Here is a 14081-nt window from a genome sequence, read left to right as displayed (position 1 = left end):
ATGACGATCCTGCCCAAGAAGAAGGCCTGCCCGGCTGCCGGAGACGGAGATAGGGACCAGCCCGGCTCGAGAGGGGGAGGCCCCGGCGGCCCAGGGGGCCCCGGCGGCGTAGGCGGCCCTGACTCCCGGGGCTGCTCCGGCGCCGATTCCCACCCGCGCGGCGTCGGCGTTGGAGGAGGCGTCGGACCCGGGGATCCGCATTCCGGGCGCGGCGGAGCCCGTCCCCGGGCTTCGCCTCCCCCGCCGCCGCCGCGCTGGGGACTGCCCCCCGCCGGGTCCCCTCCGCCGCCCAATCCCGGAGTTGGAGCCGGGGGGGACGGGCCCGGCCTCGGCCTACTCGACCCCGGAGCGGCCGAAGCGCGGGGCGGAGTAGGCGGCGGCTGCTGCTCCGGGCCCGGCCACAGCAAACGGCGACGGCAGGGGGGGCCTGGCGGCGGGCTAGGGCTCGGCGGGGCGGCGGGGCCTGGGGGAGGGGGAGGCAATAGTCCCGAGGAAGATGAGGTCGGCGCCGGCTACAACAGCGAAGATGAGTACGAGACGGCGGCAGCCCGCATCGAGAGCATGGACCCGGCCACCGTCGAGCAGGTACCCCTCTAGCTAAAGGACCCGAAAATCGAGAAGGGAGGCCTCTGGAGGGGCATGGAAGAACGGAGGGCATCGGACTCGAGTCCGCCACCTTTGGTGTGATAGCCAAAGGAGAGACTTGGCTCAACTCTGGACTATAAGACAATAATGGTTTACTCCCCCCCCCCCGTGGTTAGAAATGGCCAGCCGAGATGAGGATAAAAGCACACCGGCTGGCCTACCAAATTGCTGCCCCTGTGGAATTGCTGATGAGTTTACCCCGTAATGCACAACTTTCCTGACAATCCTACAACTGCTACTGAACGTGTATGAACTGGCTGCTATGCCTATTTTCTATTGGAAAAAAGTTCTGCCAGCTTTAATTTTTAGTTTTGTTTGCCAGTGGCAATAAGGTGTGAAAATTCAGTGCGTTGGTAGTAGCATTGTGTCTGAAATAATTGCTTAAATTGTCAAAATTGTATCATACAGAAATAGCCTTTCCGTATCTTGATTTAGGTATTTGCCATTTTTATTTAAGAAAGGAGTTGGTTCAAAAGAGGATGGGGGGGGGGGCTATTGTAGTAAGGTGTTATTGTAAATCCTGAAAGGAAGGGGAACAGTAATTGAGGACATGGATATGAAAATGAACCTCCTCCACTTAATCTGCTTAGCTAATAGTGACCATGACTTTGGCGACCGTGGAATATGAAATTATATAATGTGAGGCAAAGGAGAATGGGGGTACTGATGGATCCTTTGGGTTCAAACTTGCGAAGAAGAGGGGAGGCTGTCCACTGGAATGCTATGTCCTGTTTGGGAATAAAAGGTAAACATTCAGTCTCCATATGAGGAGAAAACTTCTTCCACAGATTCCAGTTTATTTTTTTGATAGGGGAAATAATGATATTGTATCTCTTGTTCCTTTTTTGCCTGCCAGAACATTTTCCCCCAAAGCTTCATGAATAGAAGGTTTTGGTTGTCTTACTTTTCCCCCTGCCAAATTAGTTAAGCTATTTGATTGATAGTTAACTTTTATTTTTACACATTTATGCAATCACAACTAGGGTATCACATCAATTGATTATACATGCTTAGGATAAAAAAAATGGGGCATGACATTTTAACACTAGTGATGGGCAAAAAAGGAACAAGAGCTCCATTGTAATCAGAAAAAAGACACGTTTGTTTTACATTTGTTTTAGGTTGAGAAAGTATCATAGCTGTAGAAATCAGTGAAAATGATATATTTTTTTCTGTAGTTTTGGAGGAGTTGCAATTATAGGTCCCCATGCTTCATTATTACTGATTCATCGGTGATTACAGTTCTGTATTTGGCAACTGCCTAACAACGTGGGGGATACATGTACAAGAAAGAGTTTGCCTATTGTGAATTGGAGAGACTGAGTAAAAGTATGTTAGAAGAAAAACTAACTGTTGGGGTTACAGGTCCAACAAGCATGCTATTCAGAAGTTAGATTCCAGCATTTATAGGCCTGTACTGTATGTATGGCTGTATAACATTGTTTGGGTTTCAGTTATGTCTAATTATGAAACCCAGAATATTTGTTTTTAAATAAGCTGTTCTTCAGGGCTGGGTAAGGTGAAATTTTTCAAGTGGAAATATTTAACTGAATTTAAAATGTAATGTATGGTTAGTAAGCTTTAAGCCAGGGCTTTTCAACCTTTTCACCCATTGTACCACTTTTAGGATATGGCAACATCCGAGTACCACCAGTTGCCTAGCAAGGTGTCAAAAATTTAATGATCAAAAAAAAGAAGGAAAAAAGTGATAAAGTACAGGTAGTCCTCAACTTACAACAGTTCGCTTAGTGACTGTTCAAAGTTACAATGGCACTGAAAAAAGTGCCCCCCAAGCCACAGCCTGCCCGCCCGGCGGCGCTCTTCCTCCTGTCCAAGGTTTTCATCATTGTGAGCATTTCTGTTGAGGATTGGCCGTGGGGGTGGGGTGGGGGGTGTTTGGTTTCTATTCCCACCATCTGCTGGGTGGTTGCAGCAGGTTTTGGTCACTTCACATGACCCTGGGACACTGTGACCGTCATAAATATGAATCAGTTGTCAAGCATCTGAATGTAAATCACAAGACCCTGGAGATGCTGCAACATTCCAGCTGATCGGCGCTTCTTCTGGGCTCAGCAGAAGCACCAGGATCAGTGCTGCTTTCCAGCTGATTGGTGCTTCTTCAGGGCTCAGCAGAAGCACCAGGATCAGTGCCGAGCTCCAGCTGTAGCCTGGCACTGATCCTTGTGCTTCCACTGAGCCCTGACAGCCCCGAAGAAGCGCCGATCAGCTGGAAAGCGGCACTGATCCTGGTGCTTCCGCTCAGCCCTGTAGCTGCAGCCATCTCTCGCTCAGGCTTGTGCGGTGTTGCCACCGGTTCAGCTCATTCCTCTCCCCCGCTACCACTTTTCTAGGATGGTCGCGTACCATCTGCCAGGTGCCAATGTACCACAGGTGGTACCCGTACCACTGGTTGAAAAGCCCTGCTTTCAGCCCTTCCATTTTAAGAATAAACAGATGTCTTTTTGGTCCATTGATTTGGTCCATATTGGTCTTCTCAATATGGCTATTCCTAAACATATGTCAGACTTCTCAGGTAAACCAGACAGGACGCATGATCAGTTGAGCTAATTCTGCTTTATTGTAAGGTTATAGTAACAGAATCTTGCAAGTCCTAAAGTACAAATCTCCTGCTCTCTCCTTTACAGTCTGAGAAGAGGTTAGGGAGGGTTCTGAGCTTCTTTTTCTACCCGTTTTGCAGCTATGGGCTATGTCCTCTCTTATCTGACCATTTTCTAGGCAGCATCTCCCCATTCATCCCCCACTCAAGGTGTTTCTCACATAGCATTTCAGCATGCTTAAGTTTTAATTTTCTTTACAGTATACTGTCATTTCTTGACAGTAGGTCAGTGTGTTTTGCCACAGTACTAAAGAGCCTTTTTAGTACAGTTGCTATAAGCTAGATCTTATGGAACATGTGGAAGAAGAGTTCTATTCTTCATGATTCAAATCCCTGGCTTGAGATAAACTAGAGAACTGTCAAAATTGTGAAATACAAGTCAGTTCTCTTCATCCCAACGTACCAGTGGAAGCTAATTTGGGTTAGGCACTACCAGAGTGACAAAATTCATCATGTTTTTAGCGTAAACATATTATACTTGCCTTTAAGTCTGCTGTAGGATCACTCCATATTGTACTGGATTATAGGCATTTTTTAATCTTCCCGTTTAGTAAAATTAAGCCATTTGAAGTTATTTCAGCTAAAGAGATAAGGGATGTTAATGTGGCAAAAAGGTAGCTGGAATATTCTATACTACCATCCTAGCCTTCTTTTAGATTTGATGTGAAATCTGGATGTCAAATGGTTGAAGCAGAACACTTGACTTGGAATTTAACTTAAGGTTCTGGCAGATGCACCAATTTAAACACATTAGAAAGACAAATTCCTTCTGCCATAGAAAAAAAAGGCAAAGCAGCTGTTTTAAACTGTAGCACTGTGAATTTGAATCCAGCATTTGAGGGAAAGCCTATTAAATGCAACAATTAGACAACAAAGCAAGTTGCTTTGGAAAATTGCCAAGCTTTGTGAACTGAAAAAGCCCATTAAATGATTATATTGATGTATCTAAAAGTTTGGGGCAAGTTAATTTGTCTATAATCACAAATTGTCAAATCAAAAAGCTCTTAGCTCATTTCAAAGGCTTCTGAATAGCAGTGCAATTCAATTAAGTTCTGGGACAGGTCAGCTCGATGCCCTGTTTGTAACTCTGTGGTTCTAATGTGCCAGATCCTAATTGGTGTACTATATTCTGTTAAGATACACATGTTTGGACTGTCAACAATAAGGAGAAGTAATACAGTCTGGGCTTGTGAGCAATGTGTTTTGGGATTAGACCAGGCAGTTTGCCCTTCTAAAAAAAAAAGGGGGGGGGGATATTTTGGTAGAATTCGTATTAGTCTATATCACTTGGTGTCTTCCATTGACTGGGTCTTCCTCTTTTGGAAAAAAAATGCTTGTGAGTATGAAATTGTTTCAGAGGCTTAGAAAGTTGTAACATCATACGTATTCCATTGAGGTGGAACATTAACATTTGGCAATTACATTATTTAATAAAAAGACTCTGCAGTTTTGGAAAAAAAATTAGCCGGCAACTTTCTTCCACGTTGTAAGCCAGCTACAATGACTTGTGTTACCTTAGTATTTTATCATAGGACCAGAAATTATGTTAATAAAACAACAGTTATTATGGAGCTCATTGAAGAAGACCTACATAATACAAGTTATTTCAGAGCATGCAGGGCAACTCATCAGGCTAATAATCTATCTGAAATGTTCTAGGCACAGCAGGTAATTTTGGGAAAGATATAAAAAGAGTATATATGCCGATATGTTGAATATTCTTAGTGAATGTTTTTGGGCGGGTGGGCATACTTTGAATCAGTGATGGGATTCAGCCATTTCGCACCACTTCGGCAGAACCGGTAGCTAATTTTTTGTTGCCCAGGCCCAGAATGGACTTCCAGAAGCGGCATCCACACAGAGAACCGGTTGTTCACCTATTTGAATCCCACCACTGCTTTGAATGCTAGCAATGTGGAACTGTGTTTTCACTGTCATTTTCAATCTATTCCTGTCAGAGTATCCTTAGGTGCTGGGCCTCAAGATACTTACTGAGGAGACAGCTATTTACTCTGAAGTGTCCTACTGTTATTGAATTCTTTTTCAAGATTATAGTAGATATGAGCCTTAATTGTATGTGCTGATCTCTGTATATCTGCTTACTTGTTCATCAGAAGTGAATTTGCAAATCTGAAGAGAAATTTAGATGAATTTTTGCTTTAATTTTTCTACAGTTCTATAGAAAGTATCCACTGTTGTGATTTTGAACCATCTACCTAAGCAGCCACGTTTGTTGGATTGTAACTCCTATCACTTTCACTCAATACTTGGTCAAGGATTGTGTGAGTTATCTAAGAATACAGTTAGAGAGGCTTGTATGGAGTAAAGTGAATGTAATTTTTGCTTTTTGTTTTGTTTTGTTTGGGCGGGGGTCTTGGAATCAGTATTGATTCTGGTGACTGCCTGGAAAATCTCTGCAGTTTCCATGGCAAGATTTCAGAAGTGATTTGCCTCATTCCTAGGGCTAAGAGAGAGTCACAGGCCCAAAATCACCCAGCTGGTTTCGTGCCTATAGTAAGACTAGAACTAATGGTCTCCTGGTTTCTACCTTGATGCTTTAACCACTATAACAAAGTGGATCTCTCTAATTTTTGCTTAAGTCCACACTTCAAAATGTGCTACTAAGTAGCTCAGTGAGTTCTTTGACTAAATGAAGTTGGATTTCATATGTGCATGGTTCCCTATAAGGATTGAGATTGGCACCGAAAAGGAGTTTGAACTATTTAGACACAGGTAATCCTCAACATAAAACCACAATTGGGACAGGAATTTCTGTTGTAAGTCATTGTGATTGTAAATCCTTGTGATCATATGATCTGATTTTATAACCATTTTTACCATGGTCATAAGTCAATCTGCTTTGATTATAAGTGCAAATCCAGTTTAATGAGTGGTGTGCTTTGCTGAAAACTGCCAAAAATGCTGCAAATTGTGAACATGTGACTGTAGGATATTACAACCAGTAGTAAATATGAGCTAGTTGTGAAATGCCCAGATTGTGATCATGTGACTGTGGGGGTAAGGTGATGGTTGTAAATTAGAATTTAGATCATGAATGATTTTTTTTCCAGAGGTTGTTGTTAATTTGAACTGCCATTAAGCAAATGGTCATAAGCCGAGGACTACCTGTAAAGCTACTGCATCATAATTACAGATAAATTAGGCCTTGAGCAAGGGTTGCATCTTATTCTAAGAACATTTGGCATGTGACATGCCATTGAAACATTCAAATCAGTATTAGTAATGTTGCTAAGAGTTCTCTTGGTATGATCTATGATTTGGAATAGATAAAAATTCGGTCTTGTCCCTCACTAGTTAAGGATATGAGGAAAGGAAGATGTTCATTTTCATATTTTGCAAAGTGGCCAGGCAAATTATACAGTCTGTGTGTATGTGTGTGTGAGTGTGCGTGCAGGCGTGCATGCATTTTTTCAGGATGATTGTGATAAGGATATTACATACCTCTTAGGAATGATTGAAGGTCCCTTCCAATTTTGATGTGTATAACCATATTGGCTGTAGTCATGATCTCAGCTGGTTTCATGTACCCCCTCTAATTTCATATCCCAGTACATTTGTACATTTATTTCCTAACCTCAGTTTGGAAGTGAATTGGTAGATGAAGGACAACAAAGGTAGAAAAATGATAAATGATTTTTTAACAATTGAAGTGATACGTATGTGGCTTTTTTGTTGAATAGAAAGAATATGAAGAAGAATGTTACACTTGCATAGTTGACAGGTTGAGAATTACTGTTTCCTCATCCTATAAATTAGTGATGGCTTGTTCATGTTGAGTTGGAATGGAGAACAGAAGTGCACCATGTGTGATGAAACTTGAAGTAAAGTAGTCTTCCCTACAAAGTCAGGAACCATATAAAGTAAGGCCTTCTTTCTCTTGGTGCATGTTCATTTCAAGACACCAAAGGTTTATCTTTCTTTTTACATATCCCAAAGCGGAGTTATATAACCTTTATATATTTTGGCATTATCTGCTAGTTATATATAAAACGGAATTTCCTGCAGATGTTAAGTTAGGCAGGAAGGTGAAAGATAATGTAATTTTCTTTTTTATGCTTAGCACAGAAATATAGCAAATTGTTACGTGAGAAGCAGAATACTCCATGTCTTTTCTACTGCTCTGTAGGGAATAGTGTATCTGCAGAACGGTGAATTTTGTGGAATAGCAAGTCTGGATATGTTGTTGATGTATCTTCAAGTTTCCATAGCCTGGGTCAACCTTGTAAGTGTCTGGATTGCAACAATCATAACTCCCTTGCTTGTCCAGCTATTGCTGAGCAATCTGGGAATTAGAGTCATCCTATATGTGATATAATCAGGCTGCAGTATGTACCCATTTCTTACAATAATTACAGTGCATTTTCTTTTTATATTTATATGCTCTGCATCCTAATGTGCCAGATTGCCTAGAAAAGTTTCTAATGAAAATAAGCATCATAGTGTTCCTGCCTTATCCAGTGAAAAGTATAAGTTCTTTTAAAGCCTGTTAAGTCTAAATGATCACATTAGGTTGGTACCTGGTAAGACAGGTGGTCCTCAACTTACGGCCACAAGTGAGCCCAAAATTTATGAGAAATTTGTTAAGTGAGTTTTGCCCCATTTTACGACTTTTCCGTGCCACATTCGCTAAATGAATCATTGCAGTTGTTAATAATGGGGTTGTTAAGTGAATCTGGCTTCCCCATTTGACTTTGCTTGACAGAAGGTCAAAAGGTGATCACATGACCCCAGGATACTGCAACCATCATAAATATGAAGCAGTTGTCAAGCATCCAAATGTAAATCACATGACCATGGGGATGCTGCAATGATCGTAAGTGTGAAAAATGGTCATGTCAGTGCCGTCTTAACTTTGAATGGTCAGTAAATGAACTGTTGTAAGCCAAGGACTACCTGTAGTAGAATTCATTAGAGATCTTCCCGCATAAGGAAGCCTAAGGAATCTTCACAGGATAATGAAAAACATATTGGGTTCCCCCCCCCCCTGTTTTTTCCCTTTCAGTGATAAAGACTTGACTGCTAAATTGGCAGGAGAGCCACGCAATATATAATCCACGTGCAGTGTGCAGCCTGCTAAGCTGCATCTTTTAGTATCCAGTTCCCTTTCCATCTTATCCTGCAAGACAAGCATGGCAGTTATGAAATGGGCTCTGTCAGTTTGTCACAGCTTAAGGTTCATTTTGCACATGGCTCCATCACTCCCTTCTGTGAGACGAGGCCGGGCAATAGCTCCCATCTTCAGTCACTAAGCACTCTCATTTTGCCATGCTGGTAAATGGGATAGAGTCACACAAACCCCTCAAGGACACTAGTTGGAGAAGCCAGCTCTGTATTTTCTTTGATAAGTATTAATTGATGGTGAGAATGCGTTTTGAAAAGTAGCCAAAGAAGGAAGTTTTGCACCAAAACGTAGCACTTGAAGCGTCCACAGTTTCTTTTCTGTCTGGGGGTATATTCCTTTTTGTTTATTGTTGATCTTTGTCTCCAAGGAACACAGTTGGAGTAAGCCTAAACCTCTAGTAACAAAACAAATATGAATTTGAAAAAAATTGTTTTCAATCTACCTTCAGGTATTAAGCTTTTAAGTAACTACTAATTTGTTGTTTTGAATTTTCAGTATTCCTTGTTAATACAGGATTCATTAATTAGTCATCTGCTTTATGCTCTTCTTATAATCCTTGTAGCAAAAAACATTCTGTTGGGCTAGAGACTGCTTTTTGGTTTTCAGAAAATTGTTCCGTGACTGAATATTTACAAGATTATGGAGTAAAGCCAGAACTAAAGGGAAAAGGAACAGCAGTAGAGGTTTCTAGAGGAACTGTCACCTAATCTTCCTTATGTCTCTAATCTAGTGCCCTGACTCTGCAAATATTCTCTTTCCCTAATCTGTTCAAATTCAGAATTACTGGGGCTGATAGGGAATAGTGAAAAGGTAGAATTGCTAACAAAGGCAATAGAAAATCTTGATTACTTAAAAATCTAGCTCTCACTGCTGCCAGTAGATGGCAGTGAAACTATTTGACCCAAAGACAAAAGGCTCAATAAATTTGAAGTAGCATTCTTTTGAATTACCATTAATATAATTTTTTAAAATTAATTGGGTGCCATCATGTTGGTGTCAATTTTTAATGACTAAAATCTTTAATAGATTACTGGAAGACTGTATGCAGTGGGTCATTAAGTGATCATTTCCTGAACAAAGTAATGTACCTATTCAATATACATAGATCTCAATTAGTACAGTTAATGAATCCCACAGAATGGTTGCATTATTCAAATGTACAAAATTCAAAGTGATATTTCTATGAAAAATAAGGTAATTGGCTCCAGAATGAAACATAAATGTTTATATATTAATAAAACACTATAAAAGAGGATAAACTTATATGCAAAGTATATTTGCTGTCTCCTGTATTCTGCAAGTACATTAAACACAAGTTGCTATCACATCATAATTTGCCATAAATCAAGTATTGCACTATTCAAACTCACATTAATTGAAACCTTACCTCAGACATGTGACGTCGCGAGATGTATTGGGACTATTTTGCCATTGCCGGCAATGGGGTGGGCGCTGCTCCGGTATGATAAAACTGGCCCGCAGGCCGGCAGTTTGCCACCCCTGCCTTACCTGTATTCTTGAAGCAATGTTATGATATGAAATTGTGGAATTTACTTCAAAATGTGTTTATCTCTAGGAGAGAGGAAAGGATTAGTTAATTAGAATGTGAAGATGGTGCTTTTATTTCTTTTTTTTTCTTTTGAAAAAAGTAAATTGCTAATCCTACAGGTGGCAGAATTGGATATATATGGGTAGGAGAATGCAGAAAACAGAATTGTACAACCAGGCATAACATTAAGTGCTGTTCTTAAAGCTCTGGGTATTTGCAAAAAACATGGGTGTTGTACCAAAATGAGCTTGTAATCATGAATCCTCTGGAGAGGTGCCTTGTCCTTGTATGAGCTCCTTAGCTGTTATCTTTCTGTTTCATTACCTCTGGCATTCTCTGTACAACAATCATGGAAGTTGAAGAGCTTTAATTTGACTTTTGAATATGGGAATTGTGCTTACTGGGTTCAGTCTAAGAAGCTGGGCTGACTATAAAGCAGTGATGGCGAACCTTTTAGAGACCGAGTGCCCCAAAACTGGCCCCGCCCCTGCTCCACTCGCCCCTGCTCCGTCCCCCACCTGCCCGCAGGGCCACTCACCACCTCCAGGGCCCGCCACAGATCGCCCAGGCAGCCCAGCAGCACCATGGCGGCCATGCCCTCTGCCCATGCCCCACAGCATCAACTGTGTGGGGTGGGGTGTGAGGGCAGAGTCTTGTCTACGCTGCCTGGCTGCCATGTCCTTGTCTACGCTGCTCCGTGTGGGCCACGCTCAGGGGCGACTCTCCTCCAGGGGGGCTGCCGGTGAGGGGGTCGTGGGGGGGAGGTGAGGCTGGGGCAACGGCACGTGTGCCCACAGAGAGGGCTCCGAGTGCCGCCTCTGGCACGCGTGCCATAGGTTCGCCACCACTGCTATAAAGCCTTAAATGGCTTAGGATCAATAAAGGGATTACTCCCACAAACCTGACAATCTGTCAAGATTTGTAGGAAGAATCCCATGCTGTCAACAGTCTATCTTTCCAGCACATAGGAAAAAGCCTTTTCCTCTATTGCTCCCAGAAAAAGGAGCACTTCCTTAGGAGTTGTGTTTGGCCCCTACTCGCTTGGATTAAAAAAAAAAATCCCTGAAGACATTTCTGATCACGTTTTTAATTAATTGCATGCAATACAAATGTTACGGTTAATTTATGTTTTTGCACTCTGTTTCAATTTTAAAATGCTGTCAGCTGCCTTACATACTTAGAAGTAAAAAGGCAGAGTATAAAACAGATATATAAATAAAATGGTGCATGCTTCGATCACTGCCAATCCTATATAATACTATTTTTGGTTACAGCACAATTTGGAATTAACTGGGAACATTAACCCAGGGTTGTAATGATCATTGCTTGGTGTGGGCGGCCTCTAGTGGGCATCGGAGTTACTTCATGCACATGGATAATCTTTCTTCTCCAACGTGGCTTTTCCACCTGGTCCCTCTTTTTATAAGTAATCGTGGGTAGAACAGGAGAGGAAGTTGGTTATGTTGCCCTCCCTCGTTTGTGGGATGGGGATGCTGTCTAACTTGCTGACATCTGCCCCTCCTGTCACCAGCAGGAACACAGGTTCGAGAAGGCGCTGAGAGAGAAGAAAGGGTTCATCATAAAACAGATGAAGGAAGATGGGGCCTGCTTGTTCCGGGCTGTGGGTAAGTCCTGCCTGCTCATGGGATCTACACCTTAGAGAGCTTGGAGAGCAGGCAGCACTCAAGCTGAAATGAATCTTCTTCCCTCGGTTTTTTTAAGTCACATATAACCTCAGGTCAAATATTTACACTGTGTTAGTTACGGTATTTCAGATCCAGTGTTAGATTTCAGTATTGTAGATTTGATCATTAACATGGTCACTCACATTTAACACTCGACAACTGATACCGGTATTAGGCTGCTTGCAGCCGGGATTTAAAAATCCGAATGTCCAGTGCCCTATTGAAAATGGGATCCAATTACTGGCGTATTGGAAGTAAGGCGATCATCTTGATTTTTTTGTCTGCCCCGTTGCTGCCACATTTTCACCTTTAACCTCATTGGTTCCTTTTCATTTTGGTCTCTAATGCAGCTTACTTAATTTGGTATTCAGCTTGAGATGAAGGTAACCTTTTAACTTGAGCCAGAGACCTAGTAGTGGGATGAGATAGAGTCAAATACTTGGGCAAGTTCAGGCTTCCATTATTTCCTCTGAGCTGGAAATGTTAGTAGCGTTTAACTTTTGCTGAGGAAAAGCAATCCATATATACTTTATTATTTTGTTAGCTGAAAACCGTTTTTGGTATTCAGTACCTGTTGTTGGTTATCTAATTGATGTTTGTGGAATAATCTGTTGCCATGTATATACTAGCGATGGAAAACCTCTGTATCATCAGGTCTTTTCTTTTCCCCAAAATAGAGAACCCCTTTAGTTGGGAATGCCTCCTGGTTGACTGCCTTATAAATCAGGAAATAGGAATATTGGCAACGGAGTTGTTGCTTGAAGACACTAAGCCTTTAGAACAGGGGTGTCAAACTGCTGGCTGCACCATAGCAAAACCACGCCCACCCCATTGCGCAATGGCAAAAAAGTCACGATACGATGCGACACGTCACGTGACATTGCGAGTTTGACACCCCTGCTTTAGAGAATATTATATTCTACTCCCTGGTGGGTAGCCTATGGGATTGCAAACTTGAAACAAAACTTTTGTGTCTGCTCTCCTGCAGTCCTGAAGAGGTGGGATGAAAAGTTCTGGCCATGTTTGCAGGTTTAAGGAGCAAATGAATGTCAATTAGTTCATTATCTTGATAATTGTATTGCTTTAAGCATGATTAATATGGAAAGAGGAGACATTGACTTGCTGAAGGATTTTTACATGGCATTAATAAGATGTTATCATTATTATCCATTATTTAAAAAGAGTAATATTTATGAAGTACAAGGCTGGGTTTATTATGGTTACAATCGTCCCAATAAAGTTTGAGTTGTTTTACTCTTTATGAGAAAAAGCTTTTTTTATAGACAAGCAACCTATAAGATATAACTGAAATCTACTAAGTTCTTGTTCTGTCCATCCAACTCGGTTGATCTGATATTTCTTCTGCACTATCTCAAACTGAGTATATCTCCAAAACTCATTTTTTATTTTATTTATCAAATTAATTTGCCACCCATTTCACAGTTCAGGTGAAATTTAACATCTTCATTTTCCTCCTTAGCTGTCCTCAAATTGAATCTTTTATTTTTTAATCTATCAGTACTTGTATTTACTTGATTGGCTAGAATTCTTAACTCAGAAATTCTACTCTCACTTGTTCACAATCATGCAAGTTTTCCGTGGATAGAATAGTGAAAATCAAGTTCATTGTCATCTGCAGGCAGAAACCCTGATGAATAATCTTGTAACTTCACGTTTGTGTTGCTTCTGCCCTAATCACTCTCTATACTTTTATAATTCTTATAATGCAGTGCCTTTTTGTAAATCCTTAAATGGTCTCCTGTCTGCGTGTCATGTCATGTGTGTTCCTTCATCTTCTGTGACTTTCCTCTGTATCCTTATCTGCAATATACCTTTGTCCTTTTGAGATAGGAAACATTTGATCAATAATCTGGATGTACTCAGTCGGACTTCCTCTTTCAGCCCCAGTTTACTATACCTTCGGTATAGCAATCACACTTTAAAAGATTGCAGCTTTTCAAATATGCTTGTGATTTATTTGGGGGTGGAGAGGCATGGTTATCCCTAGGTAAGGAAGAGCCAATCTCTCCCCCCCCCCTTTATTTATTTAATTATTTATTTTATTTATTTAATTGAATTTTTACCCCGCCCTTCTCCTTGCGGACTCAGGGCGGCTGACAGCCTGATAAAAACAAATACAAAAAATACCCCAATACTATCGTTAAAAAACATAATTAAAATGAAATATTTAAATTTGGCCTTTGTAATTTAAAATTGTTTTTAAAATCCCGCTAAAAATTTCTCCTTAGGCCAGTCCTGCTAGTTGAAATAGCCATGTCTTAAGGGCGCGGCGGAAGGAAGGGAGATCCGGGATCACCCGGATCTCTGGGGGTAGTTCGTTCCAGAGGGTGGGAGCTCCCACCGAGAAGGCCCTCCCCCTGGGGGTCGCCAGCCGGCACTGTCTGGCTGACGGCACCCTGAGGAGACCCACTCTGTGGGAGC

The 14081-nt window shown here is 41.6% G+C and overlaps 1 protein-coding gene across 1 annotated transcript in view; it reads left to right on the top strand.

The window, feature by feature from the left end:
* OTUD5 (OTU deubiquitinase 5) overlaps positions 1–14081 on the top strand; it is a 54902-nt gene continuing 40821 nt past the window's right edge. Inside the window, exons 1-2 of the mRNA XM_015814962.1 lie at positions 1–585; positions 11486–11579. Coding sequence (XP_015670448.1) covers positions 1–585; positions 11486–11579 — 679 coding nt within the window. The remainder of the gene's footprint in view (positions 586–11485; positions 11580–14081) is intronic.

This window comes from Protobothrops mucrosquamatus, unplaced genomic scaffold (genome assembly GCF_001527695.2).
Source record: "Protobothrops mucrosquamatus isolate PMUCROS unplaced genomic scaffold, P.Mucros_1.0 scaffold300, whole genome shotgun sequence".
NCBI lineage: Eukaryota > Metazoa > Chordata > Lepidosauria > Squamata > Viperidae > Protobothrops > Protobothrops mucrosquamatus.
Note: the sequence above shows the minus strand (reverse complement) of the source record. Positions and strands in the feature narration are given on the sequence as shown.